Source organism: Nyctereutes procyonoides, unplaced genomic scaffold, assembly GCF_905146905.1.
Source record: "Nyctereutes procyonoides isolate TBG_1078 unplaced genomic scaffold, NYPRO_anot_genome, whole genome shotgun sequence".
In the NCBI taxonomy this organism is placed as follows: Eukaryota; Metazoa; Chordata; class Mammalia; order Carnivora; family Canidae; genus Nyctereutes; species Nyctereutes procyonoides.
Window position 1 is genome coordinate 4,176,982 of NW_026575129.1, and position 23,738 is coordinate 4,200,719.

At 33.0% G+C, this 23,738-nt stretch overlaps 1 protein-coding gene across 2 annotated transcripts in view; it reads left to right on the plus strand.

Annotated features, from left to right (window-relative positions):
* Window positions 1-23,738, plus strand: part of TENT2 (terminal nucleotidyltransferase 2) — a 65,905-nt gene that overhangs the window by 22,589 nt on the left and 19,578 nt on the right. The window contains exons 5-11 of one of the 2 annotated variants that reach the window (XM_055342218.1): window positions 3,343-3,457; window positions 3,547-3,638; window positions 5,129-5,207; window positions 7,117-7,186; window positions 13,570-13,646; window positions 14,013-14,141; window positions 18,639-18,682. In XM_055342218.1, the coding sequence (XP_055198193.1) occupies window positions 3,343-3,457; window positions 3,547-3,638; window positions 5,129-5,207; window positions 7,117-7,186; window positions 13,570-13,646; window positions 14,013-14,141; window positions 18,639-18,682 (606 nt within the window). The remainder of the gene's footprint in view (window positions 1-3,342; window positions 3,458-3,546; window positions 3,639-5,128; window positions 5,208-7,116; window positions 7,187-13,569; window positions 13,647-14,012; window positions 14,142-18,638; window positions 18,683-23,738) is intronic. The other variant, XM_055342219.1, reaches the window with a different exon arrangement.

The window sequence follows — 23,738 nt, forward strand, 5'->3', positions numbered from 1 at the left end:
ACTTTGTATGGTGGGGATCCCTGGGTGGCTCAGCGGTTTAGCGCCTGCCTTTGGCCCAGGGCGTGATCCTGGAGTCCTGGGATCGAGTCCCACGTCAGGCTCCCGCCATGGAGCCTGCTTCTCCCTCCTCCTGTGTCTCTGCCTCTCTCTCTCTCTATGTCTATCATAAAATAAATAAATAAAACTTAAAAAAAATAAAATAATCTAAAAAAAAAAAAAAAGGCTTTGTATGGGAGTAGACCAGAGTCCTTTTTAGGCATTATTTCTTCAAATTTTTTTTGTCCTCCAATCTCATCTCTTTCTGAGATTCCAGAAATTTGCATTTCATATTTTAAAAATACAAATAAAAGTGAGGTGCCTTTTCCTGTACTACTATTAAATTAGAATGGTTGGGTAGACTATACCTTTCTTAGGGTTTATGGTTTTAGGAATCTTATTCTCTAATTATGTAGTATTCAGAAATATACTTTCGAGGTCTTTTCTCTCCTTTTTCTTTTATCTAGACTAGGATTTTTCACCCTCTGCAATATCAGCATTTTGGGGCCAGATAATCTTTGCTGTGAGGGATCATCCCATTCATTGTGTAGAATGTTTAGTGGCATCCTGGCCTACTAGATGCCAGTGACCACCCCTACGGCACCTCTCTTTCCTCTGGTTATGAAACTAGGATGTTGCCAGGCATTGTCAGCTGTCACCTGGGAGTCAGAATCATTCTAGACTCTGTTTTCTTTGACCCTTATGACTCTACTGTTTAGGTTAGATTTCTCCTTCTGGCAGTATTTGCTGCTGTGTTGCTTTAGAAGGGAGCTTTTACATGGTTTTGAAATTTTTGATCTTTCTGTGATCCTGTGAACTTGGCATTTACCCGTACATTTACCTGTGAACTCTCATCTGTAGCCTTTGAAACTCTCCCCTAGTTTTGATTGCTGTTCCACTCTGAATTGGATTCCTCAATTTGAGGAAGGGGTCAGGAAGTGTAGTACCCCTTAGGCAATTTGATTTCTGGATGGTCTGGCTTCAGGACTCTCCAAAATCTTTTTCTTTTTTTCCTTCTTAATGTTTCTAGTACCATGTGGGTCTTGATTCTATTGGTATTTGGTCCCAATTGCTCATATTTTGGGGTTCATGAGTAAGACCTAGTCATTTGTTTTGTATTTGTTGACCGTTTGGTTTTATTTTGGTTTGGTTTTATATATTTGTTTTATTCTTCTAGTTGGTCCTTTTTGGAGAGAGGGTTTTTAAAAAACTATTAAAATATTAATGTTAAGTATATTAATATTGTTATCAAAGAGATATTAAAAAATGATGTCTCTTTCATTGTCAAGTTGCCCAGACTGCCTCTGCCTTCTTAAAATGTGTATTCTAAACATGACAAAGGAAAATATTTTGTTTACTTTTTGCCAGTCTATTAAAATTTTTTTCTTTTTTTTAAATAAAAAATTTATTTCTAATGAAGTACAGTTGACAAGTAATTATATATTAGTTTTAGGTGTACAACAGTGATTTAACAATTATGTATGTTAGGAAATGCTCATTACATTACGTGTACTTACTCTGTCATGGTATAAAGTTACTATCATATTGACTATGTTCCCTATGCCCAACCTTTCAATCCTGTAACATAGTTATTTTGTAACAAAGTTTGTGCCTCTTAATCCCCTTCATGTATTTCCACTATTCCTCCACCCTCTCCTTTTGACAACCACTAGTTTTTTCTCTGTATGTATTATGAGCTTTTCTTTTTTTGTTTTGCTTTGTCTGTTTTAAGAAAACATTTTAAATGCAGGTGAGACTTATGTCTGGTATGGACTCTGGGAAGGCTTAGAGAGGGAGAGGTTGAAATGCAAGAGAGAGATGGAAAAACTGATGGAAGTATTTTGTGAACTGGAGGTGATCAGGAGGCTTGAATACAGAAGTATTGGTAGAGGGATTAACCTTGAGCAGGGGAAGAGAACAGTTTATCTGACAGAAGAGATAAAAAGATGAGATTTCATTCAGATATGTTAGTTTGCAAGTTTATAGTTAGGAAACTGGGAGGAGTGTTACATCTGCTATTTTCAGGGTTTTTTTTTAGTAAACTTTATATAAAGTTATTTGCTAAAGAAAATGTAAGTATAGAGAACTTGAGGAAAGTAGTAAAGATTTTAGAGTGGTGATGGTGAAAAATGTTAGCAAAATCAGCCAGTCATGGGAGTCTGAGTGAATAAAATAAGTTGAAAAATGCCAGTTTTGTGATTTAAAAATTTTTTTCAGTTTCATGTTGTGATGAAAGAGCTTAGAAGATGGTTGTATAGACCTAAGATTAGGGTTTTGCAGGACAGGTTTTAGATTGAGCATGATAAGGGGATAATGTTAAGGCATGATAAAATAGAGTTAGTGGTTCAAGGGATGCACTTAGTGGTATAGACTAGGTAGGGAAGGAAGTCATACCATTCAGGTGCTAATAAGCTGGCAGGAAAGGGAGAATTTAGTGAACTCCAGGTCTGTGTGGTTCTGAGGCAGATATGAAGGGAGTAATAAGAAAGTAAGAATTGGACAGGAGATTGAAGCCAAGATAATATATTGGAATTTAAAATTTCAGGGCTAGAGTTCTGTTCTCTTGTAAAGATCGCGTTATGGCTTTGGGAGTGTAATGCTGATGAAAAATACTAGAGTAAGAAGAGTTCAGAAATGGTGGCATATGTTGTGATAGCCCATTGCAGATGAGGTAATTACCTGTGATGATGGTTAAGAGTTGAGTTGGAGGGGAAAATGTGAACCAGATAGGTCAATAAACAAGGAGATCTGTCTATAGATGGCAACAAGAAGACAGGATTCAGGCCAGTGTTGTAAAAATGGGGAAAGAGAGTGGTTTGTATAAGCAAAGACAACCAAAGTTTCTTCCAAAGTTTGTTAATATTTGTTATTGGTGATGTGAATATTGGATTGGGCTAACTTCTTTTTTAAAAAGACAGGTAGTATATATTTTAGACTTGGCCCCTCATATGTTTCTGTTGCATATCTTACTTGTTTTTATGACCCTTTAAAAATGTAAAAACCATTCTTAGCTCATGTGCCTTCCAAAAACAGGCAGCACCTGAAGATTGTAGTTTGCTATCCTATGGATTATACTCATTAAGAATTTTCTGTAACCATCTGTACTTTATTGTGACTTATCAATGATACTTTGGAAAAATTAGTATTTCAGTTATTAAGTACTATTGAGTGATAGTAGTTTTGGCAAAGTGTTAAGGAGATAGTATATTTAAAATACTGTTGATAGTGTTGTTTTACACTTCTTGGTATAATAATTACTTTTACATTTCTGAACAAAGTTTTTACTTTTTTTGCGGTGGATTCAAGTTGAGTCAGCAGATACTGGAGTTATTTGAAGCATGTCAGCAGCAAGTAAGTGATTTAAAGAAGAAAGAATTGTGTCGAACACAGCTGCAGAGAGAAATTCAGCTGTTATTTCCACGTATGTTTCCGTATTTTGGATGCCCTTTGTATATGCATTCCTGCCTTAAAATTTAAATAATGCCTTATAATTTCGTTCTGTTTCTCTAGAAAGCAGACTTTTTTTGGTTGGGTCCTCTTTAAATGGATTTGGTACCCGGAGCAGTGATGGTGATTTATGCCTAGTTGTTAAAGAAGAACCAGTAAGTAATGAAACATTTGTTGCAAGTGTTCTTCTAATGTTAAGTCTTTCAAGAAATTTCATGTAAAAATCATTGAAGAGGAATGCCTGGGTTAAGCTGGGTCCTGAATTCAAGCCCTGTGTGGGCTCCATGCTGGGTGTGGAGCCTACTTAAAAAAAAAAATCATTGAAAAAAAAACTTGTTTTGTTTTAATTAATTCTTTGGGCTCTCTGTTCATAGTAATTCAAGGAAAGCCAGGAAATGCTGCTGCTTTTGCTTTTACGGCATGTGCACATGCACACATACGTATAACAGCATTAATTTATTTTTGAGTTGTTAAATTAAGATGGCTTCACTGTGTTTGGCCTCTATTTTGAAATGTCATTGGATTGGAATATTGCCAGGATGCAACAAGAAGAGTATGTGTCAGTATTATCTTGATATATTTCCTTTCCATTTGAATTATCAGTGATTCTGTTTTTTTAATCTTCCCCCTTGAAAATGCTATGCGGTTTGGAGTTCTTATTTTGAGAATATAAAAACAGATTGCACTGACTTTTAAAATAAGACTATTGTGATTGTATATATTTTTTTGTAATCTTTTGGCTTTGTTTCTTTTTATTTCGCAACCAAATTTAATTATTTAGATTTATGTTTGTTTGAATTTCCTGATAACTGATACTCTTGTGTTTCCTTAATACCATAGCAATGGGTGTTCATTAAGTTGACTGGAAGCAGTCTCTTTAATATGCTGAGGTCTCTTCTGAATTACCAAAGATTAAATTTACTATAATTTTAATATGCTTTATTACATTCCACCTCTTTAAAAATGCAAAAAAATCTACTGAATGGTAGTATATATTTTTATTATTTTTATTACTTCATTAACAAAATTGGCTTCTAGTTACTGCAAATCAGAGATTTATTCCAGGAAAGAAACTCTGCCATTATTCTAGGCTTTGAAATCACATAAAGGAAAACTTAAAAAAAAAAAAAAAGCCTCAGAAATAATAATAGCGAAGAATATTAGTTTTAATTTAATCTTTCTCTCATACAGTTAGAGTCTACTTAGCCACATTCCACTAATTCTCTCTTGTTCATATGTTTGAATCATGTTGTCAGAACTTACACTGAGACACCATAGATTTGACCCTTATCCTTAAGAAGCTCACTATCTAGATAGGGAAATATAACATGTTACAGAAAGTTAAAATTCCGTTTGTTTTTCTAGAAGATCACTTTATGTACACTTATACTAAAGTAAAAAAATGGCATATAAAACTGTTCCAATATTTTTAAAATTTAGCGTTAATTAGGAATTGATTTAGGAATGTTGATAGGAAAGACAGCATAAAAGTTGATGTTTTCTATAATGTAATTTAATGCATATTGAAAAATAACTCCAAAGAAAAGTTTACTTTGTATGGTTTCTCTTTGTTGAGAAACATTAAGAGAATAAAACACTAAATTTAGAAAGATAATGAAAAAACAATTTATTTTTAACTTTTCAGTGTTTTTTTCAGGTAAATCAGAAGACTGAAGCACGGCATATACTCACCTTAGTCCATAAACACTTCTGTACTAGACTTTGTAAGTCTCATTTGCTTCAAGTTCATATGACATCTGACATAACTATTTAATATATCTCTCACTTTATTTTCTGGTAAGAATTGTTAATTTTCTGGTCAGGATAGGTATAATATGTATTTTTTCCAAATGAATTCTTTTTTAACTCTTGACTAGGAAGATAATAGTTCTTTATTGAGTTTACTTGTAAAATAATCCCACTGCGTGCCCTGCAGAATTTAAATATATATAAACTTCAGTTCTTTTTCTCAATGGGCTGTTAGGGAAGGGAAAGCCTGAATATGAATAGCTGTAGCACAGAGTATCTTGGAAAAGATCAAAGAGTGATACAGATTCATGTGAGGAAATGAGAATTTCATCTGTTTCGCAGTGACATGCAGTTTATGACATCACATTTTAAAAATATCGCTGAACATGAGCCCATGAATGAATTACTCCCATCAAAAGCAAAATTATTGACGTAGGCTATTATAAGATTTTATTCTTTGAATAAGCAAGCTAAGTGGATTTTAATCCATTTGTTAAGCCATCTCAAATAATTTATTTTAAATTTCCACAGAATATTGTGGACAGTTGAAGTCACACTACCTACATGACGTTGAAAAGAGCTATGCCCATTTATTCAACAGATACTCTTATGTGTCAGGCTTTAACCTGGAAAATACAAAGTCAAGTGACAAATTATTGTCCTTGAATAAGTTATATTTTTTGTTAGAAATGAGTGATTTATTTAAGTGGACTTAAGTTTTCATATTTGTATAACAAAAGACTAATTCATACCTTAAATGGATTTTCCACAGCTATTTATTAGAACAATCAAATATTAAAAATGAAAGGGATATTAGAAATTGTCTGATTCAAAGGTATCCTGGTTGTTATTTTTCATAGTTAAGGAGAATGGTGATCAGTGGGTTTAGTAATTTGCCTGAAGAGTATAGTTTGTTGCTGTCAGAACCTGCATCTGGCACTTGAAGCTTTTAATCTTATTTTTCATTGAACCTCTTTGAATTTCTGCACACAAATTCTATTTGAAGCTTGACATATCCTATTATGACTTGGGTGGTAAAAGCATTTTAACAGGAAAATTTCTTATTTTTAAGGCTGGTATTAGTTTTTCTTTAGTTGCAACATTAGGAAATTGTTCCTTTGGAAAAAATGTGCAGTTCTTTTTTTTATATATTTCTGTATTTTCCTAATTCTCTATAATAAACATGTATTATTTTCAAAGTTTTTTTAAAAAGTTTGATGGAATGATGAAAGACATGTATACATGTATTCTTTCATTTAGAGATCATACTTATTTAAATATATATCATTGCCCTATATATCATGTAGGCCTTTCCACATTTAAGACTCTTTGTAAATATCATTTTTATGGCTACCATAATATTTTGCTTTGTGCTGTACCAGAATTTAGCTGTCCCACTGATGCTAACCTAGATATTTTTCACGTTTATAATGCTGTGATGAATTTCTTTTTTTTTTTTTTTTTGAATATTTATTTATTCATGAGAGACACAGACTGAGAGAGAGAGAGAGAGAGAGAGAGGCAGAGACACAGGCAGAGGGAGAAGCAGGCTCCATGCATGGAGCCCGATGTGGGACTTGATCCCGGGACTCCAGGATCACACCCTGGACCAAAGGCAGGCGCCAAACCGCTGAGCCACCCAGGGATCCCCTGCGATGAATTTCTTTATGAATATTGATAGATATTAGACCACATTTCTGAATTTTAATATAAATCCCTCTAAATAGTATTGGAAGTTTGAGTCTTAGACTTTGATAATGTCTTTGCTTTCTTATCAAAGACTGTTTTCTTAAATTATTTTAGTTTAGTAAAATACTGTTTTTTAAAAATGTGCATTAGGACAGTATGAATTTGAGAATATTCACATTATCTTTTATCCTTCAGCTGGCTACATTGAGAGACCTCAGCTGATTAGAGCAAAAGTGCCAATTGTGAAGTTCAGGGATAAAGTCAGGTAAGTCATTGTTGAATTTCCCTTTTTCAGTTGCTTTAGATCATTTTTAGATATTCTTTTGATGTAGATAATTAAGAAATATATGCTGGAACATAGTAGCTTATTTTCATCAGTTCTTAGAACTGCTTGGTTTGGTCTTTGAGATGATTGGTTGGAATAGTCTGAGCAATTTTTTATGCTTAACTGTACTTAGTTATTCTGCTTGACATTTCAAGTGTTTGAAACCATCCATTTTAAAGAATATTTTATTTACATTTCACATTTTTAAGTGGTCTCTTGCCTTTTGGAAATATAATCACTCTTCAGAATATATCTTAATTGATGAAATTTGATGTGTCTTTATATCAAGGGTGTTATTATAAATGTAATTACATCTATCAGTACACTCTACCAGCCTGGGTTCTGAAATTCTTATGAGCATTGAGATTGGAATCTTTTATATAATCTTTGAATATAAAATGTAAATAGTTATTGGCTGTTTCATGGTTAAACAATACTTACTGTTCTCTAAAGAATAGATAGGATTGTGAAAAATTAGGTTTTCTAGTCCAGTTTTATAAAAGTTATACTGAAATTGTTTACATAAACAGTTGATCCTCATTATTCATGGATTCCTTATGAATTTGTCTACTTGATGAAATTTATTTTGTAACCCCCCAAATTAATATAGCAGCACTTTCATGGTTATTTGTAGACATGTGGAGAGTGGAGAAAATTCTCAGTCACTCAATGCATAGGTTTCTAGCTGATGTTAAACAATGTGACACTTCTGTCTTATTTCACCTCTCATACTGTAAATAGTTATTCTTTTCACTGTCCAGTTAGTGCTGTGTTTTTTACATTTTGGTCCTTTTTATGAACAACTTTGCTGTTAAAATGGCCCCAGAGCATAGTACTAAGTTATTGTCTATTGTTTCTGTGTACAAAGCTGTGATGTGCCTTATGGAGGAAATACATGTATTAGATATGCTTTGTTCAGGCATGAGTTACAGTACTCCTGGCCGTGAGTTCATTGTCAGTGAACAAGGTGTCTTTAAATGGAAACACATAAAAAAAAAGTCACGTTTTGATGGATTGATGAAAATGTTTTGACTAAAGTCTTGTAGAAACCTAATCCTTTGTTTCCTTTAGGAGCAGTGGTTTTATATTCTCTAATTCAATGTTTTTTTTTTTTTTTAAATTTTTATTTTATTTATGATAGTCACACAGCGAGAGAGAGAGGCAGAGACACAGGCAGAGGGAGAAGCAGGCTCCATGCACCGGGAGCCCGATGTGGGATTCGATCCCGGGTCTCCAGGATCGCGCCCTGGGCCAAAGGCAGGCGCCAAACTGCTGCGCCACCCAGGGATCCCTAATTCAATGTTTATAGTGACTTTATAAAGCATAACTACTGCAAATAATTAGAATTGACTGAATATATATATTTTAAGCAAATTCTTAGATATATGCCTGGCTCACACTTTCCCTTCCGTTCATCCAAATATCCATCTAATCTATAATTATTTATTGAATTATCATCAAAAAAATAATGGTAGAGTCTTCTAAAGCACTTTATAGGAGAGATAAATATAAATAAAACTATTAGCTTATAATCATTTAAAATACATGGTTGTAGGTGTAATTATATAAAAATTTTATTCCTTTTTGTGTAGTTTAAAAATTTTTTTAATTAAAAAAAAGTTTTTTTTGGGATCCCTGGGTGGCTCAGCGACTTTAGCACCTGCCTTCGGCCCAGGGAGTGATCCTGGGGTTCTGGGATCAAGTCCCACATTGGGCTCTCTGCATGGAGCCTGCTTCTCCCTCTGCCTGTGTCTCTGCCTCTCTCTTTCTCTGTCTCTCTCTCTCTCATAAATAGATGAATAAAATCTTAAAATATATATATATATATTTTTTTTTGAGTAGACTCCACACTGGGTGGGGTTTGAACTCACAACCCTGGGATCAAGACCTGAGCTGAGAACAAGAGTCAGATGTTTAATGAGCTGAGCTGAGCCACCTAGGTGTACCCCTTTCCTCTCCTCTCCTCTCCTCTCCTCTCCTCTCCTCTCCTCTCCTCTCTTCTCTTCTTTTTTTAGTTTTACGTTTTAATAACATTGTTAACGTACAGTTCTATTTGAAGTGTAGAATATAGTGATTGAACAATTCTGTGCATTACTCAGTGCTCATCACAATAAATGTACTCTTTAATCTCCATCACCTATTTCACCTATTTGCAAATCTCCCTTCTGGTAACCATCAGTTTGTTCTCTGTAGATAAGAATCTGTTTACTGGTTTTTCTTTTTTTTTTTTCCTTTGCTCTTAAATACACTAATGGGGGCAGCCCCGGTGGCTCAGGGGTTTAGCGCCACCCTCAGCATGATCCTGGAGGCCTGGGATCCAGTCCTACGTCGAGCTCCCTGCATGGAGCCTGCTTCTCTCTCTCTCTCTCTCTCTCTCTCTCTCTCTCTCTCTCTCTCTCTCATGAATTTAAAAAAAAAAGGTAATGGATTTCTGTATATTGATTTTGTATCCTGCAACTTTACTGAATTCATTTATCAGTTCTGGTAGTTTTTGATGGAGTCTTTGGGTTTTCTATATATAGTATCATGTCATCTGCAAATAGTAAAAGGTTCATTTCTTTTTACTGATTTGGTTGCCTTTTATTCCTTTTTCTTGTCTGATTGCTGAGGCTATGACTTCCAGTACTTTGTTGAATAAAAATGGGGAGAGTGGGCATCCTTGTCTTGCTCTTAGGGGGAAAGCACTCAGTTTTTCACTGTTGAGTATGATGTTAGCTGTGGGCTTTTCGATATTTGGCCTTTATTATGGTGAGATAGTTCTTTCTAAACCCTACTTTGTTGAGGGTTTCTATTGTGAATAGATGTTGTACTTTGTCATGTGCTTTTGCTGCATATATTGAAATTATCATATGGTTTTTATTTTTCTAATGGATGTAATGTGTCACATTGATTGATTTGCAAATATTGAGCCCCACCCTTGCATCCCAGGAATAAATCCCACTTGATTGTCATGATTTTTGTAATGTGTTGTTGGATTGGATTTGGCTTGATAATATTTTGTTGAGGATTTTTACATCTATATTCATCAGAGATACTGGCCTGTAGTTCTCTTTTTTTGTGTATCTTTATCTGGTTTTGTTATCAGGGTAGTGCAAGACTCATAGAATGAATTTGGAAATTTTCCTTTTTTTTGAATAGTTTGAGGAGAATGCATATTAACTCTTCATTGAATATTTGGTATAATTCACCTGTGAAGACTTCTGGTTCTGGACTTTTATTTGCTGGAATTTTTTTGAAAACTAATTTAATTTCATTGCTAGTATTCAGTCTGTTCATATATTCTGTTTCTTTCTGATTCAGTTTTGGGAGGTTTTATGTTTCTGAGAATTTACCCATTTCTTTTAGATTGTCCAATTTGTTGGCATATAATTTTTCATAATATCCTTTTATATCCCATGTATTTCTGTGATGTTGGTTGTTATTTCTCCTCTTTCATTTGTGACTTTGTTTTAGTCCTCCCTCTCATTCTCTCTCTCTCTCTCTTTCTTTCTTTTTTTTTTTTTTTATGAGTCTGACTAAAGGTTTATCAGTTTAAAGAACCAGCTGCTTGTTTCACTGGTGTGTTATATTGTTATTTTTAGTTTTTATTTCATTTATTTCTGCTCTAATCTCTATTCCTTCCTTCTACTGGTTTTGGGTTTTTGCTATTTCTTTTTTTTCTTTTTAAAGATTTTATTTATTTATTCATGAAAGACGGAGAAAGAGAGGGGTAGAGACATACTCAGAGGGAGAAGCAGGCTCCATGCAGGGAGCCTGATGTGGGACTCCATCCCAGATCATGCCTAAGCCGAAGGCAGGCGTGCTTACTGCTGAGCCATCCAGGCGTCCCTTTTGTTATTTTTCTAGCTCCTTTAGGTGTAAGTTTAGGTTGTGTATTTGAGATTTTTATTACTTCTTGAGGTAGGCGTATTTTGCTGTAAACTTCCCCCTCAGAACCACTTTTGCTGCTTTCCCAAGATTTTTGGTCATTGTATTTTTGTCTCCATATATTTTTAAATTTTCTCTTTGATTTTTGGGTTGACCCATTCATTGTTTGGTAGCTTGTTAAATCTCCCTGTTTTTGTGTTCTTTCCAGTTTTTTTTCTTGGGGTTGATTTCTAGCGTCATAGTCTTGTGGTCAAGAAAAGATGCATGGAATGACTTCGATTTTTTTGAATTCTATTAAGACTTGTTTTGTTGCCTAATACGCGATCTGTTCTGGAGAATGCCCTGTTGTGCACTTGAGGAGAACATGTATTCTACTTTGTAGGGATGGAATGTTCTTTTTTTTTAATTTTATTTATTTATGAAAGATGCAGAGAGAGAGAGAGAGAGGCGGAGACACAGGCAGAGGGAGAAGCAGGATCCATGCAGGGAGCCCGATGTGGGACTCCATCCTGGGACACCAGGATCATGCCCTGGGCCAAGGCAGATGCCCAACCAATGAGCCACCCAGGCATCCCCTGGAATGTTCTGAATATATCTGTTAAGTCCATCTAGTCCAATGTGTCATTCAAAGCCACTGTATCCTTGTTGATTTTCTATTTGGATTTAAGTGGGGTGTTAAAGTCCCCCACTGTTACTGTATTACTGTTGATTATTTCCTTTATGTTTGTTATTAACTGCTTAAAATATTTGGATGCTCCTGTGTTGGGTGCATTTCTTTTTGTATTTAAGATAATTACGCAAACTTTTTTCATTGTTAAGTGTTCTTTATAAATACCCGTTTATATTTCTTCTCTATACTGACCATTACAAAAAAAAAAAAGTCTATTCTAACACCCAAAGATAAGTGATGTTAACATTTTGGTGTAAAATTACAGTCCTTCTATGAATATATATGAATGCATAAGAGTTTTTAGAATTAAGATTGAGATTATAATTTTTTATTTATCATGGGTATTTGGTTATATCATTGAATATTTTTCTGGTTTCATTCTTTTTTTTTTTTTTTAAGATTTATTTACTCATGAGAGACAGAGAGAGAGGCAGAGACACAAGCAGAGAGAGAAGCAGGCTCCATGCAGGGAGCCTGACATAGGACTGGATCCTGCCTCTTCAGGATCAGGCCCTGGGCTGAAGGTGGCGCTAAACTGCTGAGTCACCTGCGTTGCCCTGGTTTCGTTTTTAATGGCTTTATATTAGTATTTCATTCAGTGAATATATTGTGATTAATTTACTTATTCCTCTCTTAGAATAAGCATTTTGTAAATAAAATTTTTTCCATATATAGGTTTACTTTAATATTTCCAGAAGTAGAATTTGAAGCAAGTGCTGTGGATATTTATAAAGCTCTGAAATCATATTTTTGGAAAAGTTTTTAATTGCAAACTTGTTTCCTTCTGTTTTTTCCTCTTTATTGAGTTACATAAAGGAAGTGCAAATTGGTTTTGGTATTAGCCTTTGCACAGATGCAATTAAAGAATGTAATAACTCCTTTGTTGCTTTAAGTTTCCCAAAGGCAATCTGAAGTGTTAATAACACTACTATCCACTTTTAGTAATATGCATGGTTAATGGAAATATTATAGGATTTCATTTCACAAAACAAGAAAATCTGGATTGGTAAATGTCAAATTTTATAATTAAAAGTTTATAGAAGGAAATTTTATTAAATTTTATTTTAGGCAGTCTTTTTTTTGGGGGGGGAAGGGTAGGCAGTCTTCATAGAAAAACTGTTCAGAAGTTGGGCTTGATAATATATTTACATTAATCTTTCCTTTCATTTTGGATTTAAGTATTCTTTGTAGATCTCATCATTATTGCCCTATTTTCTAAATTGTGAATTGCACGATATCTTTGCTTTCAAAGAAGTAACCCTTCTGTTATGTGTTTGTTCTTCTCAGATATCAGTAGCCAAATTTGGCATAATTTTATAATTTGTATCTTATTTATGTCTTATCCTTTTTAGAGGGAACATGATGTGTAGACTCATTTTTTTTAAACCTATATTATATTTGGCATTTATTCCTATTTTTTTAAAGCTACTGATGCTTTAGTTCCAAATTAGTTAAGAATGTGTAACTTGATCAGGAATTGTTTTGGTCACATAATTTTATCTAGAAAGGACTGCAAAATTTAAAAATTTCTTTTATTGAGAATAATTGGAGCGTTAGTAGTACATTGTAGATCTTACAACTATAATCGTGTTTTATATTTTTAATATATACTAAATCATATTAAAATGATATACTGAGTATATTTATTCTTATTTCTTTATACCTCATTTTAAAGTATTGGGCCTTTGGGCTCATGATATTTTTACGTCATTGGGTAGTGGATATTATTTTAGGAGTGAGTTTGTTTAAACACTTGAGCTAAAGTGTTTTTCTCTCTTTTTCACAGTTGTGTGGAATTCGACTTGAATGTAAACAATATTGTTGGAATAAGAAACACATTCCTTCTCAGAACTTACGCATACCGTAAGTTGTTTATTTCCAAATAATTGTCATCTTCTCTATATCTTTCATTCTTTATTCTTTTTTAAAGGTATTTGTAATAAATACTGACATCTGTTTAATTATGTTTATGTATAATATTTTATTATATGTATAATATATTGCTACACTAAAATTATATACTACCAGAGTTATAGGTCAATAAAACAAATTTTAATAATTGATAATTTTAAAAGGTGATTAAGATACCTTTTAAAAGTAAGGCATATTTATGGTGAATACAATATTTAATAAACAGGGAGGCAATACTCTGTTGGAGTTGGGAAATGATATAAACTTTCAAAGAAACCATAATTTCTTATCATTTTTAAGTTTTAATTTTACTTTCAGTTGAAAATCGAGTTCGTCCGTTAGTACTGGTGATTAAGAAGTGGGCGAGTCACCATGAAATAAATGATGCCAGTCGTGGTACTTTAAGCAGCTATAGTCTTGTATTGATGGTTTTGCACTATTTACAAAGTAAGTATTTTGGGTTTTTCCCAATTTTTAAAGTGAAAACACAGTTAAACTTCATTATGATGTCTTCTCTCTTGACTATCTTCAAACAGTATTGTTTTAAAATGTTCTTTCTAAGGCCTGTAAAACCATATTTCTTAATTCATTGCTCTGAACAAATGTTTTAGAAATATTACTCCCTGGGGGCACCTGGGTGGCTCAATCCATTAAGCATCCAACTCTTGATTTTGGTTCAGATCATGCTCTCAGGATCATGGGATCAAGCGCCTGCACTGGGCTCTGTGCTGGGCTGGGCATAGTGCCTGCTTAAGATTTTTCTCTCTCCGTCTGACTGTAAACTCCCCTCCACCTCCAAAAGAAGAAATGTTATTTTCTGGAAAACATAAGGAAGTTTCACTGTGTTTTTTATTTTATGACAGTTTTTCAGTATTAACTTTTGAATTCAAAGAACTTTTACTGCTGTATTGTGGACCCATTATGTTGAGGCACATGCATGTTCAGAAGGTCTATAAAAATAAGCTCAAGCACCATTCATCATGTTTTTTAAATTTTTCACTTGAGGCAGGATTTTCTTTTTGGTCAAAGAAGTTTTTATTCCTTGTGAGCAGGCATGGAGAATGGGCAGAAGACTTCATGTTAATATAATAGACCCTTTATCAGGATGTCTAGGGTCTGATCTGTTCTGGGTTAATGTTATGTCCATAGTTTAGGAAGCAAATATAACATAGTGATATTTATGTTCATACCCTTTGGCTCAGTGTGATTTGGTGATTCCATTTCTAGGAATTTATCCCAAGGTAATCAGGGATGCATGCACGGTTTTATATAAGGCTGATTTTCATGGTGTTTGTTGAAATAATAGAAGATTAGAAATCTAAATTTATAAGAATGGGGGAATAATTGAAATAATTATAATGTTAGCCACTAAAAATGATGCCCTAATATTTAATGATATAAGAGAATACCCATGATATACTCTAATATATGTGATACCAATTTTAAGAATAGTATCTATTAGAATTTGTATATATTCATATGTATACAAATATTGAAAAGTTATGTCAAAAATTTATCAATTATTTAGATTTAGTCAAATGTACTTTTTAAGTCACAACTGAAAACTAAAAAATGAATAGACACTAGTGATTTAAAAATTAGATTTGACTACAGCATTTAACATATATGAACGTCCATAATATATGCTCTTTCCTTCCATTTTTATGGATTATATTTGATTGTCATCTTTAGAGAAAGTGTACTTTAGGGGTGCCTGGGTGGCTCAGTCTGTTAAGCATCAGACTCTTGATTTCAGCTCAGGTCATGATCTCTGGGTCCTGCAATTTAGCCCCAAGTCAGGGTCTCTGCTTGGCAGGGAGTCTGCTTGAGATTTTTGCCTTCTCCCTCTTGTCCTTGCCCCTCTCCTCTCAAATAAATAAATCTTGGGGGAAAAAATATACTTTAATTACAGGTGCCCCAAGGTGGTTTGGCAAGCAAGTTGAAAGTTCAGACATTAGTATTTTACCAGTGTTAAGAAATCATGTTAAAATTTTGTTTAGATTTTGTTAAAGGTTTTTTATTTTTGACAAAGCAGTCCCATTTACTGAGATAGTTTGTAATTAATGGTACTCTAATCACCGTTTCTAGGTCTTTGTTAAAGGACCTCAACTATGCAGAACTAAAGAATAACTGAATTATTTGGCAAATTTTAAGAAGCTACCCCTCACTAGAAGAAATTAGGTTGAAATAAGTAGCTGTATTTTTTTCATCATGCAAGAGTCTGCAAGGTGTATTGGGCAGTTCCAGTCATGCCACAGTGAAGTAGTATTTGTGATTTTGGCCAAGCTATTCTATCTTTCTGATCTTAATATTCTTACTTATAACAGGAATAGTTGGATTAGGTAGACCTTTAAGTTTCATTTAATTTCTTAAATGTTTTTAATATATTTTTTGCCATGAATAGAGAAAGGAAACAGACTTCTGTATGTAGAAAGGTTGAAAAAGATGAAAACATTTCCTATGATGAATTTCAACAGTCAGTAATAGACTACATTTGCTTGAAAGTGACTGAGGAAAGTATGACGGGCAAAAACTCAATGACAAGAATTTTTAATGGTAATCTAAGGTTAATAATAAAAAGGCAAATGTATCAACTGGCTAGAAATAATAATACAAACGAAATATTCATAGACTATTTATATTTACCATGTTACCAGACCTGGAACTATCTCAGGCATTTTAAAATTACTCTTGAATTCTCAGAATTGTTGCTTAGTGTTGTTGAAGATCTATTTTTAGTTGAATTTTTGATGGATCAGAATGTTTATATGTATAAATTTATGGGGGCTTGACCAGAAAGCTCTCATCTGAAATGTAAGCAAAGTAAAATCTTAGAGAGTAGTTATTCTGAAGGCGTTATCAATTGATCAGATGCTGCAATCTAAGTTTTATTTTGCTTTTGAGAAATTTAGAAGTTTTAAGTCCAGAATTTTGAAGAAAAAATAGATGTTACAGCCAGATTCTTCCTGAACGTATGTTGTTTTGGGTAAAATAAACATTTGAAAAACTACTGAAAGCTTTGAGGTTACTATGAGGATAGTGTTAATAAATAACTGCCATAGTATACCAGTTGCTTTTTTTTTTCTTTAAAATTTTATTTATTTATTCATGAGGGAGAGAGAGGGAGAGAGATGCAGAGACACAGGCAGAGGAGAAGCAGGCTCCATGTAGGGAGCCTGACGTGGGACTCGATTCCAGGTCTCCAGGATCACGCCCTGCGCAGAAGGCAGGTGCTAAACAGCTGAGCCACCCAGGGATCCCAGATCAGGAGAATCTTAAGCAGGTACTCAGCATGGAGCTTCATGTGGTGCTTGATCCCACAACCTTGAGATCATGACCTGAGCTGAAATCAACCGACTCAGCCACCCAGATGCCCCTCAAATTGCTTAGTGCTAAAGGCTCTTTGTCTATTGAAAGACCCTAATGCAATGGTTGGTATTTGTTTCTCTCTTCTAGCATTCTAGTTACTATTCTAGAGTGAGAAAATTTTTTTTCTAATTCTCTATAACCTTTTCTTCATTTTTTAAATTATACTTTTACTTTATTAGGAGTTTTCAGTGAGAAAGGAATTCAGGTTTTTAAATAAGTAAACTCACTTCTCATAAGATTTTCCAGTTTGACTTCTGTATTATAGCAAAAATTATTAGTCATTAAAAATATTATATGAATATAAAGACTTTTAGGATTAAAGTAACTGGGGCTTGAGTTTATTTGTAGGATCTTCTAGAATTTTGAGCATTTGAATGACTCTGGGAAAAATATTTTTACTTCCTAAGAGTGGTTCCAGTAAGTAAGGAGTTTTTCCCTCAGTCACACACTGAACATTCAAGAGTATCATGGAATTTTATTTTATTCCAATTTCAACTTGGATATGAAGCATGATACAGAAGAGAGATATAAATACTATGGGATAGAAATGTATACATTTATAATCACAGTTGGAGATAAGTTGGTAATGGTTGGTTTTGTGTACCTAATGTATTCTAGAAGTCATTTAAAAAGGTTTTGGCTACGTTGCAAATTAAAGATAATGGTTACTGAGTTTACTTAATTATATATAATGTATCTCTAATTCTTAAATACGTAGTTTATCATACAGTATTATATTTGGTCTTTAATCTTAAATCTTGAAAAATACATTACTTGTATCCTACTGTACTCAAGATACTGTATTTTTTTATTGTGAATATTAAGCATTTTGCTTTTCATGTTATTCCCTTTATACTATAATGTGAAATTACTGTTAATGCATTTAATGATGTTGGATTTTGGTAAAGCTATTGAAGAATGAAGAATGACAATTAAAAAAATAATCTATGAAGATGATTCCTTTATATGAAATTTTAATTTTTTTATAGCCAATTGTGGTATAAATATCCTGATTTATATTTCTAAACTTGTTGAGGCCTTCTTTATAAAAATTTGTGAAGATGAAGATTGTTTTTCAGTTTTTTTCCCCACTAGATCAATTTCCTAAAACTGAGAAATTAAAAATAAAGGGGGCAGTTATGATACAGATGTTGTTCTTTCATGATACAATATCATTGGACTGTATTTAAAAATTTTCTTTTTAGTAGCTACATCCATCTTAACAGTGTCCATTCAATATCTGTAGAACAATCCTTGTCTTGCTTATTTCGTGTTTGTGTCTGATGTTGGACCTAATGATGTGTGTCCATTGATGGCCTATTTTTCTAAAACCATGTAAAGAACATTGGTTTATATAGAAACATACATAGTTTATTAACAAACCTTAAGTTATCAACTTAGATATATTTGAAATTTAAATTTTTAGGGATCAGAATTAATTCACAAAATATATAGAAACTGTTGAATTTAAGCAGAAACCCTTATAGTCTTATACTTGGGGTGTAGCTTACAAATTATTGTTTTGTAAAATGAATTATGTGAATCACGGAAGCTTTAAACTTTTTTTTTTTATAGCCCTACCTGAACCCATCCTTCCATCCATCCAAAAAATTTACCCAGTAAGTGTTTCTTATAAATTATTATAATACATATTATGACAAGTATATGTGGAACTATTATTTGCAGTATTAATGTGAATATAAAAGGTGTAATAGTTACCTTCTAACTATATGATAACATTTTCTATACAGGCTGAGGCATTGGCCACCAGCACATTAAAAGTATTTCACATACTTTTTTGGAAGACTGTTATATTTTATTTGGTTATTGTCAGACAGTCTGGTCATTTATGTTAATGGTAGAATTTTTTGCATGATGCTTATGATTATCCCAAATAGGAATTAAATATGCTCAATTGGTCAAGACCCAGTTAAACTCATTCTAGTTTTCTTCATGCTATTTTCAATTACAGTTTTATAGCATTTTTCTAGTTAGTAACTCAGAAGTTTTTCATCCCAATGTATGTATACTTTGAAAGCAGGGGAAGAAATTAAGAAGTTGAACAATTGGATAATCATTTTGTCTTTCATTTGATTTCACCAAGTCATACCCAAAAGAAGTAACATCAGTATGCTGCTTGTGTGCATAATATCAAGACTCCTGAAGTTGATTGGAAACATTAAAGAAGTGAAGAGTGCTTAGTAGGAAAAGTTTGATATGTACTCAGTTTGAGTTTAGAGAAACCTAGGTCATGTACATACTCGCAATCTATATACTATTTACTATTATTTATTTTCCAGTTTTTTGTGTTCTTTTTTCCAGAATTCTGTTTTCTTGTTTTATAGTCCTACTGTTTCTGTTTTTCTTCATAGTCATCCTTATTCCTGGTTATTTGGAAATATGTAACTATCTGTTTAGATTGTTTAACCTTCTGAAGCCATATAATTTTTACCTGTTTTATAAACTTAAAAAAAAAAGCTGTTTTCTAAACTTACTAAATAGTTGCAAAACACAGTCGGCTTGAGTGATCAATTTTCAAAGGACATGCTTACTCTATGTATCATACAAAATGTGAATCTACTTGACTGGAGTCTAAATTAAATATAACTTAATTTTTGATAATTGAGAAGAACTGATGTTCTGTTTTTGAACATGGGTTATTGTAATGCACACATGCAAGATGCTGGGTAATAAAAGATTCATTGTAATGGAGTTTTCTTGTAATGAGGACCCACCAGTTTGTGGTGGGTCATGTGGTAAAGACACCATCTATAAGAATCTTCTGGAATCTGGATATCCTGTGTTTCTCATTTTAAAAACTAATTTCTACTGTTATGAAGAACTATTGTAATGAATTTCAGCTATTGCTAGGGATCAGTATTTATGCTTTCATAAACATTATGAAAATGAAAGCATCAGAAGGTATAGAAATAAAAGTAACTTGAACTTTTGGCCTTAACCTTGCATGGTTTTCTCCCTCCAATAAAGTATTGACTCTTTAGCTTATACTGAAAGGTCAAAGATGATGACTGGGTGTTTGCTGTTCCATTTTTTTTGTCCCAATTTATTTGTTCTTTAAGACCTAGGTTTCAGTATAGAAAGAGCTGTGTATATTTTTCACATACAAAGCATCTACTGGTTAAACTTATCCTTTAGTCTCTTATTCTGTATGGAACAGATTCTTCTACAGAAATCTCAGTTAAAATCCTGTGCTACATGAGCTCTTTTTTACTAATATAAAACACTAATGAAATCTCAGTTTAATGCACTATGCTGGAGAACAGAATAGACCTACTGCTTTTATTATTGGATACCCAGGTTCTTAACTAGTATATCTTAGTTTAAAGAGCCTCATTTTTTACTTCTCTTTCATGTTTCTAATTACTGGCTTTCCCCCATGACAAAGTTTTGACTTCTCTTCACATAGACCATCTTCACCCTACACTCTCCACCCGTTTTGGTAATAATCTTATTTCTGTACCTGTAATGAGGAGCTAGATTAATACTTGGAGTTCAGCTCCAAGTCCTTAAAAATGCAAATAGCAAGACCTGCTAGATTTAACAATGTCTTAATTTGCTTTCAGGTGTGGTTACATTATCATAAATATTTAAAGTACATTATCTTTAAGGTTGATGCTTACATGGTTAAGGACTTACTGTCCACTCTAACAAGATTTTAAATTTTATCTGAAATCTGTAAGGTGATTTATCAGTAGAGTGCTTTTCTCAGTGGTCCATCAAATGGAACAAACAAATCAACTTATTTAGTGTCTATTTTATGTCTGCACTCTATAAATTTTATATACAGTATCCTTAATCCTAAACAAGTAAACTTCTATAGTATTATTATCCTTGATTCACAGATGAAGAAACTAAGTCTTAAGAATGTTATATTACTCATTTAAGCTGTACAGTCACAAATTATGGATCCAGAAACTGGTATTTTTTCTCTTTTTCTGTGCTAAGAAAGACAAAATGATAGTATTCAGTAATATATCATTTGTGTATATCTGATTGTTTCTATACAGATAAACCGTTCTTTATGAAAAACATGTATGACAGAATTTCAGGTTGTATAAATAAGTTTGAGAAGGACTTAAAACTTTATAGTAACAAAAAAAACTTTGTTATTTTACAAAGGAACAAGGTTCTTTTAAATTTTGAGCTTCTCTAATATAGTTAAACAGAATTTTAAAAGTAGGATAAAAACTTTGGAATAGAATAACATGTTAAATGTATTATGCTTTTTTATTGTCATATTTTCTCAAACTTATGGTAATATATTTATTTTAAAAATGGGTTTGGTGTTTTAATTCAGTTAGGATACTAAATTAGGCGAGAAAAGGATGAAAGACTATAACCGTATGTCTGTTTTTAAAGCTGTATCTTAATATAGTATAGTTTTATTACTACTTAATTCTTATTGATTTAAAAAGGCAACATGAGTCATAGAGGACAGAATATTTAGTATGGAGTTAAAGCAAGGAAATTGAGAAAATTCACATATAGAAACTCAGGGGTAAGCTTATGGAGGGGATCTTTATTTTAATGCAAGCAGATTATGAGATTTACCTACATTTAGAAGACAACATATTTGTTTCTTTCTCTAATGGTATCTTCATATTCCAGAATGCCATTTTTATAGTTATGAGATTAGGAATTCTGAGAATGTAGAATTCCTCTCTGCAGTTGTATATTGAAAATATATTAAATTTTACATATATGCATATGTATACACATATAGCAACTTTTTTCAATTTTAAAATGCATATAATATGAAGGATTTTAGTTATGTAAAACAGGCTATAAATGAATACCTTTAAAAAGAGAAATTTAAAAATTTTGGTGAAGTCTGTTTTGATGATAAGAAACATTTTCTTAAAGTTGATACTACTTAAATTTTAAGTTATAAGGAAGTTAATTTTGAAATAATACATTATTTCAGTAGGTAACCATACTGCATTGTATGAATTGTAGTTCTAACTATAATGATGCCTGGCATATACTAAATAATATATAGGGATTTCTATTGCTGCTGTGCTTTACATACATTGTATCATTTAATCCATATTACTGTTCTATGAGTACTGTTATTTTTCTTACATTGTAGATGAAGAAGCTGAACCTTTGGAAAGCTAAGTACTTTGATTAAATTCATATGGCTAATAGTTTCAAAGTTAGATCTGACTCCCAAGCTCATGCTCTTAACCACTTCATCATAGTATTTCTTTATGATACTTATGTTGATTTCAAAACTTTAAACTTTTTACTAAAAGCAGATATAATTTAAAGGAAATTTAATGATCGTGTCTTTAACATGTTATCACCAATTAGTGGTAATCTACATACAACTAGGAAAGCTTGGTAGAACTTCAATATCATTTAGTTCTTTCTCTCTTTAGGCAGAACTCTGCTTAAGTACTCTATATCAGTTATCTTTTTCTTTGAGACTTTACTCAGTGTTTATATCCAGGCTCTAATAATTCATATTGTTAGAAGAGTATATAACTTAAATTTCTTTGTTTGCCTGGAGGTAGAAAACAGTCATCCTTCATTTAAGTCATGTATATATATTTTTTAAAGTATATTTTTTATTTGTTTAGAGAGAGCATGCATCCACGCATATACACATGCGGAGAGAGGCAGATGGAGAGGGAGAGAGAGAATCTCAAGTAGACTCTAAGCTGAGTGTGGAGCCTGATGCCAGGAGTCTGCTTCCCCTCTCTCTCTCCCTCCACCTCTCATGCTGCTCACCCACTCCCTATTTATAAAGGAAATAAAATAAAATCTTAAAAAAATAGATTAGGGAATAAATTTATTGAGAGAGATAGAGAGCACATGTGTGTGCAAGCAGGGGGAGGGGTGGAGGGGAGAGGGAGGGAGAAAATCTCAAGTAGACTCTATGCTGAGCACAGAGCCTGACCTTATGACCCTGAGATCATGACCTGAGCCAAAATCAAGAGTAAGCATCCAACTGATTGAGCTACCCAGGCATCTCTAAGGCTTGTATCTTTTTAAAAGAACAGTTACCAAGTAAAGGTTTAGCCAGCCCAATTTATTCCAGAAAATGGAAATTGTCCAAACTTTGAAGGTAAGATATTATGGCACAGTCTCAGAAAATAATGGAATTTGGCACAAGATGTTTTTGCTGTTTTTGGTAGGCAATTATTATTTTTTAAGATTTTATTTATTCATTCATGAGAGACAGAGAGGCAGAGATATAGGCAAAGGGAGAAGCTCCCCTGTGGGGAGCCTGATGCAGGAGTCGATCCCAGGACCCTGGTATCATATACCCTGAGCCGAAGGCAGAGGCCCAACCTCTAAGCCACCCAGGTGTCCTTTGATAGGCTTACACAAACAAAAAAGTGAAGCTTTTCAGATGTTTATTGAGGGGTTGCCCATTAAATTTTTCTTAACTTGGCGTTGATTGAAGGAAGATGTGTAGCTTCAAAAATGTTAGCATTCAAATATCAATTGGAAAATGTTTTTAGGAATTATGTCATTACAGATTTGGTTGTTAGAGGCTCCAAATAAGATACAACCTTAAAAAGTAATAAAGATGTCTTCTTCATATTAAAAACAAGTAGCAGTTAGTATTGATAATACCTTCCCCAAATGCTTTGAAAATTAGATGTTACATTGTATCAGTTAAATTGGTTTGCCATGGATTTAGGT